The 25,523-nt window shown below is 40.7% G+C and overlaps 2 protein-coding genes across 2 annotated transcripts; one reads left to right on the forward strand and one right to left on the reverse strand.

Moving 5' to 3' along the window:
- Window positions 1-1,409: 1,409 nt before the first annotated feature.
- On the forward strand, window positions 1,410-19,972 carry Galene (potassium two pore domain channel subfamily K member galene). The gene is made up of 11 exons (XM_076788918.1): window positions 1,410-2,158; window positions 3,016-3,135; window positions 3,209-3,335; window positions 14,233-14,359; window positions 14,927-15,028; window positions 15,100-15,222; window positions 15,818-15,972; window positions 16,889-17,041; window positions 17,611-17,856; window positions 18,433-18,708; window positions 19,503-19,972. The coding sequence occupies exons 1-11, from the start codon at window positions 1,961-1,963 to the stop codon at window positions 19,820-19,822; spliced, it is 1,947 nt and encodes a 648-aa protein (XP_076645033.1). The 5' UTR covers window positions 1,410-1,960; the 3' UTR covers window positions 19,823-19,972.
- On the reverse strand, window positions 4,176-6,530 carry LOC143354597 (uncharacterized). The gene is made up of 5 exons (XM_076788850.1): window positions 6,418-6,530; window positions 5,701-5,877; window positions 5,140-5,284; window positions 4,947-5,060; window positions 4,176-4,433 (listed from the first exon to the last, which is right to left on the reverse strand). Exons 1-5 carry the CDS (start codon window positions 6,528-6,530, stop codon window positions 4,176-4,178), a joined length of 807 nt encoding a protein of 268 aa, XP_076644965.1.
- Window positions 19,973-25,523: the final 5,551 nt, after the last annotated feature.

The raw sequence follows: 25,523 nt of genomic DNA on the forward strand, positions 1-25,523 counted from the left end.
AAACCAATTATATTTAAAGAATTCATACAACAAAAATAGGTTGAAATATAATAACTACACGATTAAAAAAATATTCTAAGGGTAAAGGAATATTTAGTGCAATTTTATGTATCCATACAATATGGAAAATCATATTTATTCTTCGCTATTGATACAATTCAATATTTATTGTTTGTACAAATGATTCTTGCCGCTTCTACCATAAGGTGCAATGCAAATTCCGGCAGGATTCATTCGTTTCTGAAAATATAAATTTAGCGCCATTACACGTAGCGGCAAAACGCTCAAACTGTTAGCCAAAATTACCGACAGTAGATAAAGTAGAGCTTCCACCTTTCCGACACAGATGGCGCTATTGCTCTTGGACCGAGTGTTTACCGTCTGTCGGTAATTTTGGCGAGAAATTTGAGCGTTTGAACGAAGCAACTAACTCTTGCCGGAATTTACGTTATACCTCATGGCAAAAACGGTACGAATCATTCGCTCCGTATATGAAATGTGTATTTCATTTTAAATTATATATTTTGCGGCTCAATTTGAATTTTCGAATAATGTAAGATGAATACGAAGTCTCTGTATCTCATTAATATTTTATTACATTTCTAATTGTCGTCTGAATAAAACAATTTACATATCTCTTCATTGTTCTGATTTTCAGGTTGTTGGCTTTTTAAACAATTAATCCTGGCCTTCCAGTGCATATTCGAATACTAATTATTCGAACATTCTATTATTCGTGGAACTATTTCTATCATCAGCTTGGAAGTTCATAATACTCACTATATGGCAAATAAATTAAAAAAATAGGATACATGGTGTGAGTTAAAAATTGCAGGTACGTTTTCTGATAAAAAAAAAAAAAATACTATTAAAATCTTAATACTATCTAAAAACGACACTCTCAATATTGTGCTTATTTGACAAAATCAAATGCTAAATGTAAAGAAACAGGACGAAATTTGAACCAGATAATAAATAAAATCAAAAAATGACCAGTAACCAAAATTCCAGCAATTGCCCAATATACAATACAGACTTCCAAAAAACAGCTTTGATCAGTTTGAACTAAAAGGAAAGCATCATGTTCCGTAGTTCCGTGCAAATATACAATAGTCGCTGATCAAAGATAGCTGAGCGATACAAAAATCATAAACTGTTTCCCCGAGTTAATACGGTTAATTGCGGTCACACCTAGTCTTTGAAACATGGAAACAGACGTGTTTATTTTCCGAAGACGAGGAACGCAGTGCGCGAACAGGCCGGTTAACAGCTCCGACCAACGGCGGATAAGAAACAAGTATTTTTCGGCACGGTCGTAGGTGGACCAGTGGTAAATGCTCGCCTCGGAACGAAATTTCGCCGGTGGCAGAGACGGGATAAATTTGGAACACTCATCTCGGACGAAACACGGCTGTGTTTCACGTATCCGTGGCAGTTTCGCGTCGAGGATGGTTTCTCGCACGTCGCCATCGCGATGTCAATCCTGACGAGCCAGTGTATTCATTCGTAAAAAACGCGAAACCAACTGAGTAAACAGTTCCGACAATCCTCTCTATCATTGCATCCACGAAGTTCGTCCGCGAAGAACAAAGTAATAATAATCAACCATGGGAGCGACGGTGACGAGACAGAAACCGAGAAACATATATGTTCCGCGTTCTCCTTTTGTAAAAAAGAATCTATTGTTAAAGAACTGTTAAGATATGTTGGCTAAGTGACACAGTGCAGAGAATTCTCGAAATATTAATATTGATAGAATATTAATCAGCCATGAGATCGACGGGGACAACACGGAAACCGAAAATCTTCCACGTGATTTTTTCTCAAGAGTGGATATATTATTAAAGAACTGTTAAGATATGCAGGCAAAGTGACGCAGCGTCGAGGACTGTAGGAAATAAGTGCATGGAGTGGCTGAGGAACGAAATCTAAGGTTCACTGGCTCGAATCGGATAGCAGGATGCCGCGGCCGCGACCGGAAGCGTTCGATCTAATGGTGGAGACCGAGAAACCGTCTAAGTGCATCAGTTTCCTTCGGTTCCTCTGGAAATTCTTCAGATGCGTTTTCTCCCACGTGTTCCTGGTCTCGCTGGTCGTGCTTTACTGTGTCATCGGCGCTTATGCGTTCGAGGCCCTCGAGGCCGCCCACGAGAAAGAGGTTTCCGCTTGTTTCGTTGAATACTGCACCGTGAATAATTATAACAATATTCCTCCCCATCCCATTAAACGAAACAATCGCTGGATTTATATCTACAAGCAGCCTACTCAAGTTTTATTTACTTTTGTAACCTTTTGCTGTCTGAAGGGGTCTCTCCTCTACAGAAATGGAAATATGAAGTTCCATAGAAATGATTTGTTTTGTTAAAGAATAACTTTAAGAGCAGATCTTCACTCTCCTAGAATTCGTCTGGGTCTACTCCAGGGACGCCAGATGAGGGGAGGGAGCACGAATCGAGGGGAAAATGTTACCCTCTCTCTGACAGTGCCGCTGTACGCACGACGGTGACGAAACGCGTCACGTGACCGGGCGGGAAGCGTGGGGAATAGCGCGGTAGAGGGGGAAGGTAGAGTGGGGGCACGAGTCTTGATCTGGCGACACTGGGGTAGACCAGGAAGCGTGGGGAATGGGGCGGTAGAGGGGGAAGGTAGAGTGGGGGAACAAGTCTTGATCTGGCGACACTGGTCTACCCAGGAAGCGTGGCGAATAGGGCGGTAGAAGGGGAAGTTAGAGTGGGGGCACGAGTCTTGATCTGACCACACTGATCTACCCCAGGAAGCGTGGGGAATAGGGCGGTAGAAGGGGAAGTTAGAGTGGGGGCACAAGTCTTGATCTGGCGACAGTGGTCTACCCCAGTGACTAGTTCCCCCCCAGCCTAACTTCCCCTTCTCGTGCATACTCCGGTACTGGCAGAGAGAGACTTTTTCCCCATCAATAAGTGCTCCCTCCCCTCGTCTGGCGACACTATGGTCTACCCTAGTTGAGCGGTGTTCAACGTTCGATTGTTGCTCTTCCAGATAAAGAAGAGCATCAAGGACATAAGAGGGGACGTGGCGGAGCAACTATGGAAGATCACGAAGGAGGTGGAGGTTCTGATACGCGAGAATTGGACTGATAGAGCGTTACGCGAGCTGAAGGTGCAGTATAAGTGGGTTACGAGCGTGCCGGAGTTTCTCCTCCATCGCGCGGACTATTTTTTTTTTTTCGCAGGATTTTGAGAACAATCTGGTGTGGATGATGGAGAAGGAGGGCTGGGATGGCAGGGAGGGCGAGGAGGACATTCAATGGACGTTCGCCGGGGCTTTATTTTACTCGATCGTCGTGATTACAACAATCGGTGAGTGTTTACGGCCGGTCATTCTTCACCTCGTTCTTCGATTTTCCGTTTACGCTAGTTTATTGACGGTCATTTTTACAATTGACGCCTCGTGCGAATTAATTTCTATATCTAATATCAAAGAGTAGGTTCTTTGGCGTTTTCTCCAAGCTTTTCGGAGACTCACTTTCATTTCGTTTTCTATGAGTGTAAACAATTAATCGTTTCTTATCAAGTCTGCTGTTGGTCGCATTTTCTAAGTAACAAGTTATTTGTAACTCGAGTGCTAAAATAATTCTTATGCCAGTAATATGATAGTCGAAGTGCCGTATGAATAAAAATGAGTTGGTGCATATTGTCTGATATTAATTTCGTAGATCAATTATTATGTGTGTCAGCGAGCTCTGGAATATTTTCTTCAATTTTAATATTCGCTCTCATAAAAGTGTAACAACAAAATATATTACAACTGCGGATTTTTATGCAAAATAAGAGTCTAATTTTTAGAAATTCGAGCTGTATGAGAATGTATTTCTTATTTCAGTAACTTCTATTAGTAAAAAATAATGTAACTGTATTCTGCAATTCTTCTAAAGTATTTGCAGCTTTATTTTTCACTCATCTATTTTTTGAGTCCATAAAATCCATAGTTTAATTCTAGTTGGCAATAAATTCTCCGTTGACACACTTAATAAATATGGAAATCCTTACACAAGTAAATAAAAATACAATATACAAGAGTATAGTCAAACGACGAGTCAATTCGTTGTCTACGGATATCGGTCGCTTGACACGTAAAAAATCAGTCACTTTTTTCAGAATAAACAGAACAGTCCGCGGTATCGGAGAACTCCGGGGAATTCAAGCTTTTTCGTCGGCGCTCGTCTCCGTTTCGTTTTTCTTCAAAGATCGACTGTAAATGTCGTAATCGTCGTAGTCGTAGTTCTGCCCGTAAGGGCTCCCCTGAGGTCTAGGATACTGGTTATAGTTGTTTCCTGGATACTGGAAATTTCCAGGGGGGTATCTGTTTCCGGCGTTAAAATTGCCGGGTGGTCTTCGATTACCATAATAATTCGGCGATTGCACGAACGTCGATGGCCCGTATTTGTTCGGATAGCCCTAGAACAAAGCGAGAAAAATTTAGGAAAAACATGACACCTAAATTAAATTTATTAAGACATTAAAAAAAAATATTCGTGTGCGATATTCAGCAACATTCAGAGTGATTTTGTATTGTGAGAAGAAACATTGTTCAATTATTGATAAAACTGCACCAAATTTTTCACACAAACGAAAATATATAAATTAAAAACCCAACCGGAAGCTAATTTTGGGAGATCAACGAAAAGATCAACCACGTATCTTTTTGATGGACATTAAAAATTCTGTGCAATTTTATTATCAAGAGACTGCGAATTTTTGTGGAAAATAAAAATGGTCTGCGAGCGACAGGAGCCAATGAAAAATCTGCTCGCTTCAAAACTTTTCTGGAGTTTCTTTTCGCTGTTTTGAATATTATCCACTCAGTTTTTCCATGCATAAAATCCCCAGGCTAATCAATATACGCGATTATATATTGTGAATAGTGTTCCTTCTAAGAGTAACCGATTTAACATAAATTCTCCCACGAACCTGCTGCGGAGGATAATATCCTCCTCCTGCTCCTCCTCCGGAGGGGCCGCTAACCAGGGCCGGGTATTTTCTGCTGCTAAAGCAGCAATACTTCTTCTCCCTCGAGCAGCTCCCCTGTAAATAAAAAGGCTCGGAAATGTCGAACGAAATATATCAACGTCGAACGTGGAGCCGTTCGAGCAACGACACTCACGAATTTTAGTCCAGTCGATGGACAGTTGAAGCTGTATCTGCACCTACAAACGTCGAGGTCACGGTATCGGGGATCATTCCTGATCCAAGGTGGCACGTAACCGCCGTCGAACGAGCCGTCGTCTATTCCGCCATTATAGGGAGGTCTATGATACCGGAAAAGCACGTAAACATTATTGTACACATCAATTTTACGGTCCCAAATGCGATATGAAAATAATAAATTGTACGAATGTGTCGATAAAACGTTGGCTTTAAAAATGTAGGTAAACAGTATCTGACAAAAATCGGTTCAAGATTCAGGATCCATAGACGCGATGAAATTCTCAAGAGCATCCGTTGCGCCAGGTGTAAACGATTTAAAAATTATCCCTCTATCGGTGTTTGCTCTGGCGTCATTTTGCTCCTGCCAAAAATACGCTAGGTTTCTAATTTATTGTGGAATCTCGTTACGCGAGCGGGACGCATTGCAAATAAATATGTTACAAAGTATCAATACGAACCACGTAGGACCGCAGGAACGAAGTTATTGGATTGCGATACAACGAGATGATACAAATACCTTTTTACAATGCCAGTTGGCCCGCCAGGACCGACAAGAACTCCATTGTTGCCAGGATACGATGCCGGCACAATGGGTCTACTATTAGGACCGTAAGGTCCGCCATTTTGTGGTCTAAATCCTCCCAAAGGTCTCTCGTCCAAGTCTTCCAGGTTCTCGTTTACCAGATACCTATAATTTAGCCACAGAAATACCACAGGCCTGATTAGGCAACGCGAGTGACATGTTAAACGAGACATAATCATAAAATGCAAAATCACAAACATAAAATACGTATACGATCAGTCTCCAATTATCAATTTGACTCTTTCAATTTTGTTACAAGTTCTAACTCCAGATTGGTAAAAAAAAAATATTCTACTCGACATGTAAACCTTCAAAAATTCAGATTGAACAACTTTAACTTCAAGATGACGGGTTCTATTATTTTTAGTTTAAAATAATTAAGATTCTGAGGATGCACACGTGAGAAATTATTCAGCTTTATTTCTTTGGGTGTATATTATTTTTAAAATATTGCCAAAAATGTGGGCCGCACGTCCTCGTTATTTTTATAATGTAGTTGAAAATGGTCACTTTCAGTGCTCCGTAAACCAATTGTTAAAGCACGTTTGAAGTTCGCTCGACTTTGATTTGACGAATTGATTTTGGTCGATTTCCAAGCAGTTTAGAAAGCGTTTGAACGTAAAACCGGAAACACCTAGCTACCAGACACACCTCGTTTGGTCGGCTCTTTTTTCGCCGGGTTGGTCTTTGTCTTTCCAAACCCATCCGTCATCCTCGGCGTTGGTCGCAACGATGACGCAACAGACGATGATCAAGGTCCTCATGGTGATCGATCCGCAGGTTCGCTGGACAGTCAATGGAAACGGTCTCTGCTCGGAGCCGGCCAGCCTCTCGCAGTCGCCGAATATCAACGGCACACGACTAAACGAGAGTGAAAGTGAATCCGCGTCTTTATATATGCACCGTGGAAAGGTGAACGCACCGGTAGGCTCGTTTCGAGGCCCCTTCGATAGCAATCTCGAATCAACACCGTCCGTATGGGGTGATTTACCCTTTAACCAATTAGCACTTTGACCGTCAACAGCCTCGTACACGTGACGCAACGTTTGGACTTTAATTTTCTCGTTTGACCCCCTTTCGGAACAATTTTTCGCGTCCCCTTTGTGTATCAGGTTGTTGCACGTGAAATGTCCAATTTTAGAGTGCAAACTTTCTGAAATATTTTGATAAAAATGTACCTTTACCGGTTCGTAGGATTATTGCTAAATGAATACGTGTAATATGAAATCGAAACAATTTTTCGTGTCCCCTTTGTGTATTAGGTCGTCGCATGTGAAATGTCCAATTTTAGAGTGAAAGCTTTATGAAGTATTTTTGATAAAAATGTACCTTTACTGGTTCATCGGTTCATAAAATTTATTTTCATGTTTGTCCACTTTTCCAAACAATTTTTCGTGTCCCCTTTGTGCATTAGAAACATCCGATTTTAGAATGCTGAAGTCTGTGTTCATGCACTACAAACTTTTACGTATCAATTTACAGGAATTGAAATGAAATGAAATCTTGATTTTCCGGTAGGGCTTGCACGAGGAACGAAATAAACTGTTCGTCGAAATATCGTGTTGAATTTAACGTACTTTTTAAACATTTTTTACATGTTCCTTTTGCTTGGATAATTTTCTGGTTTCGTGTCGAATATGTTATAAAACTGTAAACATTTAATAACCGTTCGTCGCACAATTTTTACGTATGAATTCACAGGAAATGGAATGAAATGAAACTGCGATTCTTCCGTTGAGGGTTGCGCGACGGTCGGAATTAAATAAAATGCTGGTTAAATTATATTAAATTTTTTATTACCCCGAGTTCGAAACTATCGACATTGTGAACATGTGGAATAAAAATGTCATTAATGAGAGAAGTCCAGAGTACCTCTGGATGTAATAAAGCAAAAGTTTTTATTGAAAATGCACGCAGTTGAACCGACCTGATTTAGTGAAATATTTTACCGATCAAAGTAGGAAACAAAATATTACAAATGGCGGTAGCGAGCGCATTAATCAGACGAACGTTACATGCGGAGTTAATAATAATCAGCCGTTTGACAAACGGTTCGGGAGAGTGTAACGAAATTGCCAGGGCGTTCTCTCATGAAATATCAAGAGTCTTCGATAAAAGTGGATCCGATTCCCACGCGATAAAGAAATTACAGACATGCTCGCGTTCGATCGCCAAGGGGAGACGAGGGAAATCGTATCAGAAGCCTGGGCTTCGAGCAGAAATCTTTGATAGGAGGGAAAATGGCCGGCCACTCGGTCCCCATATAATTTTATTTCGAAGACGGAGGGGGACGCGCCGGTACGATCAAACGGTCTCTCCAGCAAGAAAATTCAATGATCAAGGTCATTTTCAGTGGCGCCGCCATTTCCACCCTCGCGAGGAAATTCACTTTTCTTCCGCGAGGGAGGAAGTTACGGCTCCCGGTAACTCGCTTTTCCCGATTTCTAGGCTCCTCGCGTGGCGGTCTCGTCGATTAACCTTTTCGCGGCTGTTCCGACAAGCGAAAAGCGTTTTTTAACTCTTCGAAAGAAAAATGGCCGTCGATATCATCAGAAGTTGGACCGGAGCCTTCGTTGCCCACGTTTCTCTCAAAACGATCAGCTGGCAAACGATCCCGGCGTCTCAGGAAAATTTAAATTGCCTGAACTTTAAGAAAATTATTCTGCTTTGAAGGGTGTGAAAAGATTTTTCTGAGCGACTCTACAGGGTGTTCAAGATTTCTCAGCCAGCATTTCTTTCATTAAAATAAGCGCCGACTAATAATCTAAATTTTCTAGCATCTTGGAAAAATTCAAATCGTTTGAACTTACTTTAAAAAAATTATTCTGCTTTGAAGAGTGCGAAGGGATTTTTCTGAAGCACTGTACAGGGTGTTCAAGATATCTTAGCCAGCATTTCTTTCATTAAAATAAGCGCCGACTAATAATTTAAATTTTCTAGCATCTGGGAAAAATTAAAATGGTCTGAAGTTACTCTTAAAAAAAAAGGGTCTTAAAGAGTGCGAAAGACATTTTCGGCTGATTATACAGGGCGTTCAAGATTTACTAGCTAACATTTCTCTCATCAAACTAAGCATCAACTAGTAAACTAAATTTTATTTTTATTTGAACAACATTACTTTGTTTTCGGGGGGTGTAAAGAGACAATTTTGAACGATTATAGAGAATGTTTACTAGCAAATGTTTTCCTGGTAAACAATAAGTACTAGGAAAAAATGTTACAGAGAAAATTTGTTCTGTTTCTTATAAGCTATCCAATAACTGTACACCAATTTTTTATTTTTTCAATATTTCTGCTGAAACGAAGTCGACTTTCAATTTTTCAAATACGATACTGCACACGTTTGTATGTGATATGAAACTGTATGTCATAATAGAAATAATGAATGAAATTTCATAACAGCTGATGCTCGATTTCATAATAGTTATGTCTTACCAGTCGAAGCTGAATGACCTCGTTCGGTTTGCGATATTGAATTTTTAAAATTCAATTAGGATGCTAGCCAAACGCAATTCGCTAGAGGGCGTATTTGAAAAATTGGAGTCTATCAAAATTCAATTCTCCGGGAAACGAAGTCTCGGCTAAAATGAGAGGAAAAACAACAACGACAACAATAATAACAACGGCAACAACCTCGTTTTACATTCTTTATTAACCAGTTGCGCGGACGCTTGATCTGAGGCCGCGCGTGCCAAATCCATTCAAAGAGAACGGTATCAGCTTCATTCTGCCGACATGAATTCTATCAACGTTTCGTACGTTCTGCAAATTGAGTACACGACTGAATTGCTTAAACAAGTGGATCCGCGGACGCCTCGATTCCTTTATTACACGGTTTTTCCACGGTGTTGCGCCGTCCAATTTATGTCACTGCTTAAGACGCGGTTCTCGTGCAATGGCTGTCAAGAAAAGCGATCTTTATGAATTAAAAAAAAAAGACTATTAACAATATAGGAATGAATTTTGGTGGGACGTATAGACGCAGCCTTAATCTACAAGAAAACATTTTTTTAAATTGCATTTGTTCATTTGTTTATTGGATACAGTATAATCAAGGTAACGAGTTTTGTTTGCTTGTGCTGATTCTGTGACAGTTATAAAAATAATGATCTTTATCAATTTTTTCTCAGAGAACTGTTGATAATACAGGAATGAATTTTAGTAGGATTCGAAGGTGCATTCTTAGTCTACAAGAAAACATTTTTTTAAATTGCATTTGTTCATTTGTTTATTGGATACAGTACAATCAAGGCAACGAGTTTTGTTTGCTTGTGCTGATTCTGTGACAGTTATAAAAATAGTGATCTTTATCAATTTTTTCTCAGAGAACTGTTGATAATACAGGAATGAATTTTAGTAGGATTCGAAGGTGCATTCTTAATCTACAAGAAAACATTTTTTTAAGTTGCATTTGTTCATTTGTTTATTGGATACAGTACAATCAAGGCAACGAGTTTTGTTTGCTTGTGCTGATTCTGTGACAGTTATAAAAATAGTGATCTTTATCAATTTTTTCTCAGAGAACTGTTGATAATACAGGAATGAATTTTAGTAGGACTCGAAGGTGCATTCTTAGTCTACAAGAAAACATTTTTTTAAGTTGCATTTGTTCATTTGTTTATTGGATACAGTACAATCAAGGCAACGAGTTTTGTTTGCTTGTGCTGATTCTGTGACAGTTATAAAAATAGTGATCTTTATCAATTTTTTCTCAGAGAACTGTTGATAATACAGGGATGAATTTTAGTGGGACATGTAGATACATCCTTAGTTTATAAGAAAACATTTTTTCAAGTTGCATTTATTCACTTGTGTCGCCAGCCATACTCGCGCAAACGCGACAAACAAATTAATTTGCTTCAAATCGTCTATGCTGATGTTATACTGTACTGTTTGTAAAAATGTAGACTCGTTGAAATGACCTCAAGGAAACACAGGATCCATCAAAAGGAAGCTTCACGATGTCCAAAAAAGTCGAATCCACCGGCACGAACAGTGCCCATTATATTTTCGCGCTTGAAATCATCCTCGGGCCGGACTCTGTATAGGAAGAAGAGTTCAAGAACCTGGCGATTAGGTTCTCGTGCGATTGCCGGATTTAATGGATGTTGCTGTCGTCTGTTCGTCGCGGGAAGCCTCAGTCATGTTTGCCCGGTACCAATGGCGTGCAAACAATGCAGACGACCTTCGGGGAACACCGTGGCTCCGTGTAGAAGGAGTTACGACATTTTGCTTGATTTTATTTAAAGAAAGAGGCCAGAGAACCACCGGTAATGGGTCTGTTCCCCCTTCCTTCGGGCCAGGGATTTTCCCAGAGCGAAGGACGGCCGCGAGAAAGAGCCGTTCCCATGTAACAGACACCCACGTGGCTCCCTGTTGCGTATCGCATCGCGTGCACGAACGCGTTTATTGCATTTCGTGTTCCCGGCCGTGCGTTACTCTTTCCGTCTTTCGCCCGCCGCCTTTCTGCTTAAATATTATGTCACTACACTTGCCGGCTGACGTTCAGACCGCGGGGACAGATCTGGACATGAAAAATGAAGGTTTCCTCCCGCGAATCACTAAACACGGGAATTTTCGCATGGGGAATGTAGGGAAAAATTATTTCGAGACGCTGTCGCATGACGGTCACGAGTTAACTCGTTCTACACGGTCAGCAGGTTAATTAATCTGTGTCGCGTCGTTGGGGACTGTCACTGTCATCGATGGGCGAGGAGAATTTATTTTTCTAGGAATATTTGTCACCGGTTCGGTATGGCACGTGTCATCTAGGTTTCATATAGTTGCTACTAAATAATGGAACTTTTAGGATGGAAGTAGGAAATATTAAGTCACAATTATGTGAGCTACTTCGCCAACGGATTGCTTCTAATTGATTTCATAAATTGTCATTATTAATAAGAAGGAGATGAAGTCTCAAATGTGAATTAAACAATATTCAATTCACCTATTTCGAACTCACCAAAAATTATAAAACTAATATACTGTCTGCGTTATCGCTTACCTTTTGGTAAAACTAAATAATTTTCAAGCAACCTGGCAAAATTGTGTATTATTATTTGCACAATGGAACTGGGCGTGTGGGGCAACAACGGAGGAGCTATAATGAACGATAAACTGAGACGTTAATGGCCGTTTCGGTGTCAAAATGGCTGCGCATTCAAGCAGACTTATCACGAGGGCAAGGAGGATGCACCGGAGGTGCATAACGCGTGACCGAGTTGCATTCCGAAATCAGACTGGACGGTCGAACATCCGCTCTGCTTTTGTGTCCGATCGATCGGCCCTTATCCGCCGGATACGGTCTATCTTGTCCGTTTTTCGCCGTCCACGTTTTTTTTTTCGACTCGTTAAATTATTCCATCCAACCATTTATTCTTGAGAAATCGGGCCATCCGGTGTACAAAGTACGGGAAAAATAGAAATTGCGAAAACTTTTATAATGCCAGCTCGCAAGAGGGTGTATCTCGGGGAAGTTCCAAAGCAAAGGAGACACGATATTGAAGTTTGTATCTCATGGTTCTTTCGACTCTTTGGCAGACTCACCGTGTGCTCTTCTAACACAGAGAATCTTTGATTCTACTTTCGACATCCACCTTGGCGCAATGATACTTCTGCATCGTCGACAACGGAATTGAAAAATGAAGGTCAAATCAAATTTATAAACAAATTTATAAATACACAAAATTCTTCATTTGGCACTATAGGGCTTATCAAATATTTCCTCTTTATTTGATAGTCTAGCGATCCAGTACGTTTCTAACCTAGAAAATCGTAGACTCTTTCTTCGTCCGCCATCCTGAAAGATCGAGATCAACTCAAACTTTTTAGGAAAATTATAAACATAGAAAATCTCTTTGTTGTTTGATAGTCTAGTGATCATGTACGTTTCTAACCTAAAAAATCATAGACTCTTTCTTCGTCCGCCATCTTGGGACAGTGATACTTCTGCATGGTTGAAAACAAAATTGGAAGATCATGGTGAAATGAAATTTTTTAGCAAAATTATAAAATATACAAAATGCACTCTTTAACCTAAAAGATCATAGATTCTCTCTTCGAATCACATTTTTAATGAGAACCATTTACGACAATTTATTTTCGTTCTGAACTAATCTCTTACATTTCTTTGGTACAGATTCGTCGTACAGTGTTTAATAAAAAAAAAATCGTACATTCTTTCTCCGAAATTGTTCAGAAAAATTCTGAACAATTCTGAATCAATCTGCAGATCGATTCTCCAGTTTGTAATGAATGACTATAGCATTCCGTTGTAGCAAAGATATTGAAGGATCGGAAATACCAAGCGATGAGGAACTTGCAACCGGACGGACGTAGGATTATGCTAATCGCAAGAGCCACTCGATGATAGAATCTAGACGACCTTGACCCAGACTGGTAGTTGATCCTGCGAAACGCGGAGAACGTCTTCGCTCAAGGTCGTTGCGAAATCGCTAGGCTGGACCTCGATGCCACTTCACCAATATTAACCTTGCTTCGACGCCTCTCATGGACTTTACTAGCTTTGTTTGCTTAGTAATTTACACACTACACAACCTCACCTTCCCGATGGTGCTTCGAAACTGTTCCGAGGGCGTTTACCTTCTGGGAATCAAGGTCAACTCGCTCTCCTCACCAACAAATTAATAGGAATCCTTCTTCGGCTCCACAGTGATCTACAGGTCGAAACAGTCCAAAACTGAAGCTGCATCAGTCACTAAAAATAATTTCTTCATTGACTATTTACAGTCTCTGGTACCCTGAAAATATTTTTAAACGCACGAGTAGGCCATCTTTGGAAATTTATTACGGGAAAAGCAAACGATGTAGAGCAAAAAGTAAAAAATTTTTAAATAGGAAAAATTTACGAAAGAAAATAGGAAGAAATAAGGAAAAGTTTATCACGCACAGATTAAATTAACAATGTAAAGAAACAGGTGAAGCACCCACTTTTCTGTAGTAAAAATGGCATCACTTTCAATCATAAAAAATGCTAGAAAATTGAAAAAAAAATTTTCTGTTCATTACCTTGAAAAGATTTGGGTAATAAATGTTTAAATTTTGGAAAATAATTTTTCAGAACTGAAATTTCTTCGGTGGTAATTCAGTTTGCTATTCTTATGAAAGACGTAATTTGTGAAAATGTGCAGTGAACTGATTCGTGGAGACGCGTATCGATGAGATTCTGTTGCAAAATTTGTAAAATAAGTTTGTAAGGGTGAATTGTTTAAACGCGGTCGCCAGGCAGCAGCGTGAAACCATCCCGTGTTCTATGAACCCACCGGAGGAGATTTCAAAGCAGACTGTAGAGAAATTCTTTCGACCAACGAAATTGCAGAAGGGTCGTTGACTTTCCCCAAAGGCGTCTCATTTAAATTCCCGGTCTGAGACGCACTCGACAATTAACTACACTTTACGCAACCGGGAAATTACGCAAGGGTAATCGAGCGTGCTCTCGGTCGACAGGGTACGGCCACATCGCTCCGAAGACCAAGAATGGCAAAGTCGTGACCATATTTTACGCCATCTTGGGGATTCCCCTGATGCTGCTCTGCCTCTCCAACATCGGAGACATCATGGCGTCGAGTTTCAGGTAATTAATACCTCCGAGACACGGGGTCGCTCTTCTCAGCAAATATTTTACCATTTCCTTAACGAATCATTTTTCGCGCCACGAAAAACAATAGATACTTTCTGACGCTCTCCAAATTGACTGATCAAGTATTAAAACGACTAACTACGCTAACTATGCTATATTAAAAAATCAAGTCTGCTGACGACTCATTTGACGCACCAGGAAAAATAACCAATAATTTTTGCCGTTCTCTAAATTGAGTTATCCAGAAGAAAAACTCTAAAATGACTAATATGACTAATATTATGACATTATTATATTCTTATATTATATTATGCTATTTAAAAAGAAAGTAAGTCTACTAAAAAATCATTTATCATATCGAGAAATATAATAAATCGTGACGTTCTCCAAATCGATTGAATCAAGCGGAGAAGTTTTAAAATGACTAATTGTCTAATTATGTAATGAATGTTTCCTTTTATACGCTGTTTTCCTGTTAATATTTTTTTGTCGATCGCGTAAGTGGCGGTTGTAACAATGAGACGTTATTTTATGATTGTGATTGAGGTTGTACTATTCCAGGTTTCTTTACTGGAGAGTCTGCTGTTATGTGTGCACAAAGCCACCGAAGAAGAGGCGGCCGAGGCCCCATTTCGGCAGATCCTATTCTGTGAGGCAGCCAGGGTAACTATCCTCAAAGTGGGTAATCTGGCAACGATATACACGGTAATGTAATAAGGCTGAATTTCCGGTAGACGGTACGGCGGAAGTAGGGGCAGCTTTCGACGGTCAGTAAGAATCAGCCAAAGATCTGCAGACTCGGCCCTGGGCCTGTCCGATTGTATGACGAGGTCTTCGTTCTCCGACACGGACAACAAGTATGGCGCCCTAAATTCATTTTCCCCAGTAACGTAATCTACTTAAGATCTTTAAGCTTCCTTTCCTTACAGCAGGATTATTGAAAATCGTGTCAACACAATTCTGGTAGACCATGTGTCGATCAAATTGATTATTTTATAATCCTTAATTCATCCTAAAAATCCTAATAAAAATTTAGTATGCTTAGATAGTTTGCGACAAATCATCAGTTTTTAAACCTTCATTAATAACGTTGAAAGAAATTCATCTCACAACACATCAAAGATTTCTCAGTTAAGAAATGAAAACAGGTGAATTTTTTTCTGACGAATTTGTGAATATTTAACAATGAGAATAGACAAAAATGGTGGTAGCTATTTCATCAATAGTTTCAACAAATTGGAAATGATATAGAAATATTTTTAAACGTTTCATTCTCGTCCTAAATGCAGAAAATCCTCAGACTGAGAATTGGAGTGGCAACTTTGCAAAAATAATTTAACGAGAGGTGGATTCTAGTCAGCCGAATATGCCTTTCGTAAAATTAATTTTCCAGTCCCTCGTACAGTTGATTTCAGCGCACGTTTCTAAATATCTCTTTTTATTCCGACGTAGGTTCAATTCTCGACGCTACGAGGACGTGGAGCAGAAGCGTCTGAGTCCTTATCATCCTGCAGGAAGCTCGAGCCTCAGTCCAAATATAGGATTCAAATCCGCAACGATTTCTCGATACTCAGACCTGCCTGTCGAGCCGTCGGGAACAACTGCAGGTACTCGAACATTCCCATATTCCCTCGTTACTTTTTCATATTACAACAATTCCAAACCAACTCCAACAATTTCACGTTAAAAATAGACCAAAAAAAAATCCGAGACTTCTACAGAATTTTTCATACAGGACCCAACACGTTGAAATTAACAAATTACCTACTGGTAATTATTTTGTGATTTTTAAACATTTACGATTCACAGCTAAAAATTACTTAATCGATTCTTTAAAAGCAGTAGTAATTTCAATCATAAACATATCCCTCTTCGAGGAACTATAACTCCTACAATTTTAAGTATTTTGTCTTTAAAAAATTCTATTGTATAGTATTTAAATATTTATGCAAAACAAAAAAATCGCCTGATTTCTTTACAAAAATTTACAAACGAGGCCTACAACGTTGTTCTGCTTTTGAATGCCATTTTTGTGCCAATTTGTAGACATTTTATCGGGGGAATTATTAAACATTTTGCATCAGGACTTTGCACACGCGTTCATGGATATCTGAAGTGCATGAATTATTAGTTTGAAGCGAAAACAATAAAAGTTACACGAGTTACATATTTTTTTCTAGGGTATACATTATGACATCACTTTTTTCTACTTTTAGTCTCGCCAACGTGATCTAATCATTTATTACAGGATCATTAGAGTACAAGGGCATTTTTAAATTAATTTTCGACGTAGCACAATTATAATTAAACCGTAGAAAACTTCATGCCAGTCCGTCAACGTTAAATTGTTCCCATCGTTTCTCTGAATAAAGAACGACCGGAGATACTGGAATACCTTCGCATTCTCTTTTCGCTACCAACACAGTAAACATTACGAGTAGATGAGGAAAAAGGAAACTGAGATCGAGCCGCGCGGTTTTTCCACGGGAAGAAACGCTTTCTCTAATTAAAGATTGCATTCAGCCAGTCCCAAGATGACACAATCGCTGGACAGACGATTGTTAATGAACCGTGCGCCCAACGACACGGATCGTTCCTCGGTCCTGTGCAACAAATACGCCCTGAACGATCTGGAGGACGAGTTGCGACAATGGCAAACTTCCCGGAGGAACGGAGGTAAATAGTCCCGATTGCCTTCTCCGCTTTTTCCTTTTATTTCCTCGGCTCGAGTTTTGTCTTGGACGGAGGGAAATAAAAATGTTTTACAGGTCGGGACACTCGGGGCGATAAAATGTTGAGGGGGGGGGGGGGGGGGGAATTGTTTAGGATTGTAATTTACGGGCCGTTTAAAAATAATGGTTTCCTCAAGATCCTTCGAGAACCGTCGCGAAAAGCGAGCTACATTTTAAAATGTCTGTCGATAGCCGTTCCGTAGCTGTTGCACAAACTGATCATCGGAGGCCATTTTAAAACTACCCGTAGTGATGATTAGCAGATTTTATAGCAATACAAATTTTTATAATTCAGTTTACAGGAATTGGAACTGGGTAAAAATTTGTTTCCTCTGCTAAACCAAAATGGAAACAAATATGGAGTCGTAAAGAGAAAAATCAGCAATAAACGGAAAAAATTTGCAGACTTTTTATAATATATAGTTTGAGAAAAATTAGAAATAATTACTGATTCGTTGCATGCGGTTCTGTCATCGTGGGTTATGTGGTGAAGTAATATTTTTTAAAAATTAGCGACCGGCAGCTCGAGAAAATTCCAAGAAGCAGAAGCAACAGAGAACGTCGACCACGTCGAGAAGCAACCCCCATACTCTTCAAGGTCGCCGCCAAGAAGGTGTCTGTCCGTCGAGGGTGCCACCACGAATTACAAAACGAACCTGGCGATTCCTGTGCGATCGTCCTCTGCTTACTCGGAAATGGAAAACTGGAGGAGACATCCTGCTTCTAGAGCCAGGCGCTATAAAAGCAATTACCCCGTTGGTGAGGCTATAAAAATTAATATACGGCGCGATGCATAACTCGTGCTCCACTCCATCTACTAACAAATCACAAACTGTTCAATATAAACGACTATCCATTTAACAAATCAATTCTTCCCGTCTTCTGAAAATTGGTAACTTGATCCCAATAGAAGCTAAAATATTCTTCCATTTTTATTCCCCATTGTCAATTAGATTTATTTGGTGTAAAAATTAATTCCAGGCTCAAACCAGTAGTAACCTATTTTTATATCCAAATCTTACATAAATTGATAATCTTTCTTATAGAAGTTAATTTAAAACAATTTGTTTTATTATCTCCTAACCTAAAATGTTCAAATCCTTTTAAGCAATTTTAGTTTGTCCCAGTTTGTGCATAGAGGCTATTGTTATTTGCATCGTTTATATCAAAATTCTCCTCGAACAATACAACGTTTTTCGCGTGCGAAAAATTTCATTCAAAGCATGTTTATGTGTATTTCGTGGTTTATTTTGCGAGTCACGTATTGTGCGAAGCACAAAGCGTTGACCATCGATTTTAAGAGGTCCTGTATATTTTATGAAATCCCATTTTCAGCTCGTTCATGCAGGCGAGACACACTGCCCGCGGACATAATGCCAGCCACGGGTCTCCCCATTCACAGACAATATTACGCGGACGATTTTGATTCGGATTACGAGTATTATACGACCGCCGAAGAAGACAGACAGCCGATAAAACCGGTGCCCATTTGGCTGTGCGTGTTCCTGGTGGTCAGTTATATATTCGGGGGTGCGTTCCTCTTCAGCGCTTGGGAACAATGGCCGTTCCTCGATTCCGCTTACTTTTGCTTCATCACGCTCACCACCATAGGTACGATGACACGAGCAATTATCCTCGGATCACCAGATCGCGGAAAAATTTTCCGCGTTTGTTGCATCAAACAGAGCCCACTTAGGAATTCCCTTCTTGATTTAACGATTCTACTGGGTTCAAAGTAAAATACAGTCTTTACTCGATATATGTCACAATTATATAGCAGACAAATGTCCCGGAACTATCCCCACTGTCGCGGGGTATACGTACACCGTGAGGGGCCCTAAGGCTCGACTATTTCACTATTTTTTTATGGGACTTTCACCAATATATTTGTGGAATTTTTCTGATTAAAATGATACCAAACACGATATCATTCGGATCATATTTACACTAATTTTCCGATAATATATTTGCAGTGAGAAGTAACTTTCATCGCTTATTACGCAAGTAAATATCATCGGAATTGTGTCATTGTTGGTATCATCGAAATGTAAAGAATCTTCTAGCCGATAGTTGTCCCTGGCCAGACCAGTGTTTTGGACATAAATCGAGTAGACACTGTACATTTTGATCATCAATTCCTTTAATTTTTCTGTTATTTACTCTATGGTAACAACATTCCAAGGTTCTTCCAATCTTGAACTATTTTCTACTGATAATTACAGTTTGAACAAGCCACGAACTTGTAAAGGAAAAAAAGAATGCAATCCTCCAAAATAAATTTCCACGAAACGATCAAACCGAACGTCCGCCACGTATCGCGTTAAAGCGAACCGTGTTCGTCTCCGTGGTTTTGCATGAAAGGGTGCGAGCATCGTCAAAAGGATCGACGATTTATGGTGTTTCAGGGTTCGGCGACTTCGTCCCGGCGTACAAGCTCGACGCGCACAAAGGGATCGCGGTTTGCTCGTTGTACTTGTTATTTGGAATTGCTTTGCTGGCGATGAGCTTCAATCTGGTGCAAGAGGAGGTCATCAACAACGTGAAGAACGTCGCGAAGAGCCTCGGGATCATCAAAGAGAGTGACGACGAGGAAGAAGCCGACTCGTACGACGCGTACGACGCTGAATACAACGACGAGGTCGACAACGAGCTCGAGGACTGCGTCCTCGATACCCCTCGATGTCACTCGATGCCGAGGAACGCTCGCGGAATTTCCGTCGCGTAGAAAACCCGCCCGCGTCCCGAATTTTTCTTTTATTTACCAACAACCACCGCCCCTCCCTTCCTCACCCCCTCCCCATCCACCCTTGTTCCCGACAACTACCAGAGTCTTTCGGGGATGCTCGCTTCATCCCATCGAGACTGTATTTACGAGATTCGCTGACACCGGAACTACCAAATCCGCCAAAATGACTGGCTTTGCTCGCGTTTATTCCGTGCAGAATTACCCCTGTGTATTGCCCGATTGATCCAATAGTTGTATTTCTATTATGCCGGGGGGGGGGGGGGGGAGATAGCTGAATTTGCGATTCGGTTGGGTCGAATTCGGAATTCGTAGACAGTTAATAGCGTTAATGACGTAACGATACTGCGGATATTGTTCTTTTCAGAGGCACGAGTCTTTATGGAAAATAGACATTTTTTGAATCAATCATGTATACCTATTTCGACCTATTTTTCAAATCTAAAATTCGGTTGTAGCACCTGTTACCGATCATTCTTTATATTCAAAGAAATAGATTTAGTGAATAATTTCCCTTTAAGTTAATGCATCTTTGAGGTCCCAATCGATTTTTCTGTAAAATTTTAAATGTTGTCTTTTGGAAGGAAAAATAATGCTAAATGATTGGAACAAGTTGGAAGTAATGTGCTTTTGAACTTGTTTTAAATTGCACCGACTTACTTTTATAATCCACAAATGCATCAAAATCTGCAGTCTATTCATTATCCATTGATACCATCGACTCTTCGCACTCTGAATTTTAGGTCTCTAATTGTATTAATATTTTGCAAAGGAGAGGGAGAATATAAGTATGTTTGTGATGTATTATGGATTTTATACGTTCGTAGCTGTAGAACTCGACGAAATCGAATAATTAATAAACTCTAGTCACACTTTTATCTCAGCATCGATTCAATAAACTCTTGAATAAGAAGTCAATCATATTTATTTCTTCCCACATTAAGAAATTATACTCTTCGGACACACCAATAAGTTACAATGTCCAGTATTGTGTTATGTGGTATAATACTTTCTTGGTGTTGTACATGTATGAACAGTGCGATTGTATATTTTATGTACCAAAAATTAAATTGATTTTGTGTGTACCGTTATTTAAAATTATGATGCACATACAAACTTCCACATTTTTGGTAGAAAACAAAAGTTCATTGGTCCGCCCAAGCGACGACACAAGTTTCATTCTTAAACATTCGCCATACTGAGCGCAGAAAATTAAGAACTCCGGACTGCTGTCGTTTTATCGATCTCGTCAGTCACCAAGAATTACCCAGACAGAAAAATGTACAGCATCTCGTGGCCGCAGCCGTTGAACCGCAGGTATTTCCTGTCTCACCGCCATAAATTCGGCGTCCCGGATCCCCGGCGATTTCCGCGTCTACCGGGTGTCCAGGAAATCGGAATCCGGTCAGGGACGTGTAGCTTGGATCGAATTATTTTTAGTCGCGCGCTATTTTCAGTCACTGTGTCGAACGGAGTCGCTATGGAACCAGTGCGCGAACCAGCTCCGAGGAAGCGGCTCGTTTTCGCGCAATTATCCGCGAGAAAACCGTGCTCTTCGCGGAAACGTGCACGAACGCGGCCGAAACGAATTAAAAATTCCACTATGTTCGTTCAAACGCCTGATCAATCTTTGCTGCGAAGTATCATCTCTGCGAGGACCAAGAAACGAACCGTAAAAAAGAATTAATTACTTTTTTTGGAAACTTTTGGAATTCCAGCTCGCTAAATGGACCGAGCAAGTTAGCTCTTATTTGATTTTTCAGCAATTTTAGAATGGTTTAATTGTCGTCTTAGGTATTTGTTTATTCGATAGTGCGACGCCGGTTTTAGCCTGTCAAGTGTGTGAAAAGTTGAAGAAATAAGACGACGGTTTTTCGAGCTCGGATCTTCTTTCATATCGTTCATCGAGGAGAATTAATCTAGAAGTTAATCTGGGAGAGTTAATGGAAAAGTGTTAATCTTAGAGGAAAGTTGCTACGGTATCGGTTTTTTCAACGATTCTTTAATATCTCGCTCAATTAGCTAAGTGTTCCTAGGTTTTCTCAGGATTATCGATGTTTAGAGATGGAAAGTAGAAGGAAGACTGCAACTTCGTGACCTCTATTAAATCGCTAATAACGCTGGAGAAGACAGCCTGTTGTTTGAACTTCGATCTTCTAGCGATTCTTCAACTTTTCTCTCCTGCTTGCTCGAGCGTTTTTATATTTAATGACGCCTCGAGATTTTCAATCTTGCTGGTTTAAAGACGCGAAAGAAGATAGAAGATACTTTGTCGGAGGAGCGAGCAATCTTAGCATTTAATTTCAACTTTTCAACACATACGCGTTGTCCAATTAAATATCTCAAGAATGGAAAGCTAGATTACAGGCGTACATATACACAGTGTGTAACAAGACACTTTCATTCAGAGAACCAGCTGTAACTCCACTTGAAGAATACTCACGTGCGAGATGAAACTCATTGAAGATTCTCATTGACGAATCTCGTCCAGTGTTTAAACAGTTAATCGAGCAGTTGCACGGAGCCAAAAGTAATTATTACACCGCGGATCTTTATGCAAAATGAAAATTCTACTAGATATTCATTTAAGGGAACTTGTTTGGCGGTGAAAAATTTATAATTTATTTATTCTTTAATCTGATAAAATTCAACACTGTCTTATATCACTTTCAAAAATGCCCACTCCTCTTGACCCTTATGTCAGTAACCAAAATTTGATAATCTTGCTATTTGCCAACACAGACAATTTTTTTTAATTTGAAAGTGGGCACCCGGGTGGTTATTGACATAAGTGTTAATACAATTCGCAAAACACACGAAAACCAATAGCTTTTGCGTTGGCTATTCGAGAAAATACCCCATCATTCAGCACAGGGAAAGAAAGTGCATCGCACGAAGCGAGATATACGACTTGCGCACGGATCCTTGCGAGTTCAGCTGCTCCGGGTGAACAATTTGCAACCTAGATCCGAAACAAATAGCTTCTACGCTCGCTATACAACGTATCCAACCAAGAAAATATTCTATCATTGAACACAGTGAAATAAAGTGCGACGCCGGAAGCAAGATCTACGATTTGCACACGGATTCTTGCGAATTCAGCTGGCTTGGGAGGACAACTCGCAACGTAGAGCTAAAGCACGTGAACGACCAGATTCAGCATTTATTAACATTCGCCGCAACCAAGAAAATATCATTTAACACATAATCATTTAGCACAGTGAAAGAAAGTGCGACTCTCGAAGTAAGATCCACTTCTGGCACACAGTTCCTTGCGGATTCAACTGACCAGGTGTGCAATACGCATCACAGAGCCGAAACGCATAGACAAATAGCTTCTGCATTCGGTATCTAACGCTAAATCAAGAAAATATTCAATTGTTCAGCACAGCGAAAGAAAGAGGATCGCTTGAAACCAGATCGATTTCTGGCACACAGTTCCTTACGAATTCAACTGACCAGGTGTGCACTTCGCAACACAGAGCTGAAACGCATAGACAAATAGCTTCTGCATTCGATATCTAACGCTCCAACCAAGAAAATATTCAATCATTCAGCACAGGAAAAGAAAGAGGCACACCTGAAGCCAGATCCAGTTCTGGCACACAGTTCCTTACGAATTGAGATGACCAGGTGGGCAATTCGCAATACAGAGCTGAAACTCATAGACAACTAGCTTCATCATTCAGTATCTAAAGCTCCAACCAAGAAAATATTCAATAATTCAGCACAGAGAAAGAAAGAGGAACGCCCGAAGCCAGATCCAGTTCTGGCACACAGTTCCTTACGAATTGAGATGACCAGGTGGGCAATTCGCAATACAGAGCTGAAACTCATAGACAACTAGCTTCATCATTCAGTATCTAACGCTCCAACCAAGAAAATATTCAATCATTTAGAACAGCGAAAGAAAAAGGAACGGCCGAAGCCAGATCCACTTCTGGCACACAGTTCCTTTGCGGATTGAACTGACCAAGTGTGCACTTCGCAACACAGAGCTGAAACTCATAGACAACTAGCTTCATCATTCAGTATCTAACGCTCCAACCAAGAAAATATTCAATCATTCAGCACAGGAAAAGAAAGAGGCACACCCGAAGCCAGATCCAGTTTTGGCACACAGTTCTTTCGCGGATTCAACTGACAATGCGTGCAATTCGCATCGCAGTGCTGAAACACATGGACAATTAGCTTCTGCATTCTGCATTAAAAAAGAATTACTCTATCACTTAGCACAGCGGAAGAAATTGCGGCGCTCGAAGCAAGATCTACGACTCCGAACCTCTCGAATTCGGGCACGTGCGAGTGACCGGCACGAGATGCTGATCTACCGGGGCGAGCGTGGGCGTGTTCAAATCGGGCTGAGGTGTGCAGCACGTGGTAACACGTGGCCGTAGCTCAGGGCATGTCTCGTCGGCCGTTGTCGAATCGGTCGGGGACGCCCCCGCCTTGTCTATGTTTAGAGACGGTCTGTGGGCCACGGGGGAAATCTCGTTTCGGAAATGTCGCGGCCCGGCACGGAACAATCGATCTTGAACGCCGGCACCGGAAGCTGTTGCCGGGTATATAGTGGTGGAAGGGTTGAGGAACTGGCGGAGGAAACCCGGCCCTCCCCGGAGTCGCCGGCGGCCGTACGAATGGAGGATAAGAAGTTTTCGGGCCGCGGTTCTCCAGTCGGAATTCTTGATTCGACGCGGGGCCGAGCGGTCGTAAACGGTTCGACAATAGATTTCGTTAAGCTATACTTCCGATCCTGTGACGGAGTCGATACCAGAGCACCTCTGGCCGCGATAGGATCCGAGGAGGGGCAGAAAAGACCGCGATACCGAGACGTTTCCCATTAAAACGCGCCACTGTAATTTTCGATCGTGGACGGGTCACCGGTCACCTTATAATCTGACTTGGTTCCCCTATCCTCTCTTCCGCCCTTCATCCTGGTCCTTTTTAGCATTCCGTCCTCTCTTCCCATTCATTTATCCCCTCCCATCCCCTCACCCCTCGGAGGATCAAGGACGTTTCTCCTGGAAAGAGAGGGACAGGAGGAGGATAAGAGAGAGGGGCTTTATCTCGTTGATAAGAGAAAACTAGTCTGAATTGTGTAGCAGAACGGGATGAAGTTATCGGTGCTCGGGTTACGTCAGGTAAGGCTTTGGACAAAACAGAAATTCTGGAATTTACTTGATTCTTTAAGCTGGCGCTCGTTTGTGTGCGTATGTGTGTGTGGGTGTGTGTGTGTGTGTGTGCAGGTGGGTGGGTGGAGTTTGAGTTTACCTTTTCTCATGATGCTACTGAAATACTTTTTGCCAGCTTTAACCCCTGGGATCGTCGTGTACTTTCAGTGGACGAGGGTGAACGCAACCTTTCGTGACGGAATTTTGTTACTTGCGATTTTTCTGTTGGGAAATGCTTTTTGCGCTTGTTAGAGGACCGTGATGCTGCTGAAGGATTTGGATAGTTGAGCCGGATGGTAATTATTTATGGATGAATTGCAGATCCTCATGCAAAATTCAAATTGTCTGCGTCGATTTTAAAGAGTAAGAGCCAAATAAAAGTGTCATTATTTGTTTAACACTAGAACTACCGAGCCATAAACGAGACTAGTGCATATTTTCTTATGATAATAACAGAATTGAGTTCATTCAGGTTTTGTAGGATTTTTATGGTAAAATGTACTTGGTAAAAT

The sequence above is a fragment of the Halictus rubicundus genome, chromosome 5 (assembly GCF_050948215.1).
Source record: "Halictus rubicundus isolate RS-2024b chromosome 5, iyHalRubi1_principal, whole genome shotgun sequence".
In the NCBI taxonomy this organism is placed as follows: Eukaryota; Metazoa; Arthropoda; class Insecta; order Hymenoptera; family Halictidae; genus Halictus; species Halictus rubicundus.

What these genes read in the sequence shown, in the direction of transcription:
- Galene (XM_076788918.1), top strand. Translation starts at nt 1,961, where the DNA reads ATGCCGCGGCCGCGACCGGAAGCGTTCGATCTAATGGTGGAGACCGAG. An exon ending in GCCGTCGGGAACAACTGCAG is followed by an intron (nt 15,973 to 16,888) that starts GTACTCGAACAT and finishes GATTGCATTCAG; the next exon opens with CCAGTCCCAAGATGACACAA. An exon ending in CATCACGCTCACCACCATAG is followed by an intron (nt 18,709 to 19,502) that starts GTACGATGACAC and finishes ATGGTGTTTCAG; the next exon opens with GGTTCGGCGACTTCGTCCCG.
- LOC143354597 (XM_076788850.1), bottom strand. Translation starts at nt 6,530, where the DNA reads ATGAGGACCTTGATCATCGTCTGTTGCGTCATCGTTGCGACCAACGCC. An exon ending in CATCGACTGGACTAAAATTC is followed by an intron (nt 5,061 to 5,139) that starts GTGAGTGTCGTT and finishes TTTTATTTACAG; the next exon opens with GGGAGCTGCTCGAGGGAGAA. An exon ending in GATATTATCCTCCGCAGCAG is followed by an intron (nt 4,434 to 4,946) that starts GTTCGTGGGAGA and finishes GCTTTGTTCTAG; the next exon opens with GGCTATCCGAACAAATACGG.